This window comes from Echinops telfairi, unplaced genomic scaffold (assembly GCF_000313985.2).
Source record: "Echinops telfairi isolate 266 unplaced genomic scaffold, ASM31398v2 ScPeMD7_2010;HRSCAF=2546, whole genome shotgun sequence".
NCBI classification, from domain to species: domain Eukaryota; kingdom Metazoa; phylum Chordata; class Mammalia; order Afrosoricida; family Tenrecidae; genus Echinops; species Echinops telfairi.
Window position 1 is genome coordinate 7,931,860 of NW_022105908.1, and position 1,445 is coordinate 7,933,304.

Genomic DNA, 1,445 nt, shown 5'->3' on the forward strand with positions numbered 1-1,445 from the left:
AGTGCCCTAAAGCAATTCCTCTCCTAAGAGCAACCTCCCTGCGCACCTGAGAGGGCTCAGCGTTTGGGTGGCGGTGAGCTAGAAAGGAACCATTTGCAGTCAGAAGATCTGGGCTCCCTCCTCTCTAAGATGGGAGAAATGCCCACCTCGGGGGTGAGCGAAAGATGGAATCTGGTGACCCACCCCAGCTGCAGTGCCACCAACTGAAATACAGACGTGTTTGCAGAAGCACAGACAGGATTAAACTCTATCAAAACAGATTTCTTGGGATTTGAGAAAACTGCAAATATCCTTCGTACAAACTCTGGAGACTGACTCTGGCAACTGTTCAGTGGAGAAGTCTTTAAAGCCTTAAAATGATGGTAAAAATAAAAATCCACCTTCCACTTTCTTCAGAGGACATTCAGAGGAGGCTGCTTTGACGTGGAGGTCAGGACCTTGGAGGCCTGCTGCGCCCCCAGCAGCCTCTCCTGGGCCCTCCCTTGACCTCAGAGTCCCCCCCAACCACAGGACTCTGGGGCAGGCCAAGCCAAGCCCCATGCTCGGCCTTCCTCTCCCTGAAGGCCCCACCTCCATTGACAGCAGGAGGACTACTGGTCAGGCTCCAAATGGGCAAAGGGGGCCCCAAACCACTCTACCTGTTGTCAGGCCAGCTTTAGGGGAGCCAGTGTGTGTGTGCTCCCACCTGGGCTGAGGAGACCCTCCCAGTGGAAGAAACCACAGTGGCCTTACCAACTTCCTCCGTGGCCTTCTCCGTGCGGTGGGCCAGGCCCTCGGCAGCCAGCTTCCCCAGGCCTCCCAGCATAGTGAAGCAGCAGGCGGCAGTCACGCTAAATGCTGAGCCTGACTCGAGGCAGCCTTTTATAGATGCCTCCATACCTCCTCATCAGGCTTTGGGGCCTAGCGAGTAGGAGGCTGGGTGGGGTGAGTCAGTGTGGGCAGCTACAGGGGGAAGGATTGGGTGGGGCAGCTCCACAATGGGCACCTGGCAAAGCCCGTCCGGCATCAGGAGACCTCCCCCAGCCCCACTCTGTGGGTCCCATCAGGCATGAGGAAGGAAAAGGATTTTCTAGACGTTCAGGAGGGAGGGGGTGTCTTGAAGAGACATCCCACTGCTGAGGCAGGCACCTATGAGGCCTTTGGGAAACAGCATCCCTGCCAGCCCCTATTAGGAAGAGCCCTTAAAGCTTTTTGAATTAAGCCAACAACAACAAAACCAAATTCACTGCCACCAACTGGATGCCGCCTCACAGGGACTCTGCAGGACTGGGGTGGAATTGCTCCTGTGAGTTTCAGAGGCTGTGACTCTGTCCCATAGTAGTACGCCCTGTCTTTCTCCCAAGGAGCGGCTGGTGGTTTCGAACTGCTGACCTGGTAGTTAGCAGCCTAATGCGTAACCATCATACCACCAGGACTCTGAAAGCTTTAAAGTGGTGCCAAAAAGC

At 55.4% G+C, this 1,445-nt stretch overlaps 1 protein-coding gene across 1 annotated transcript in view; it reads right to left on the reverse strand.

Moving 5' to 3' along the window:
- LOC115870573 (protein FAM25C-like) overlaps nucleotides 1–843 on the reverse strand; it is a 3,563-nt gene extending 2,720 nt beyond the window's left edge. The window contains exon 1 of the mRNA XM_030886511.2: nucleotides 733–843. Coding sequence (XP_030742371.1) covers nucleotides 733–805 — 73 coding nt within the window. The 5' untranslated portion in view covers nucleotides 806–843. The remainder of the gene's footprint in view (nucleotides 1–732) is intronic.
- Nucleotides 844–1,445: the final 602 nt, after the last annotated feature.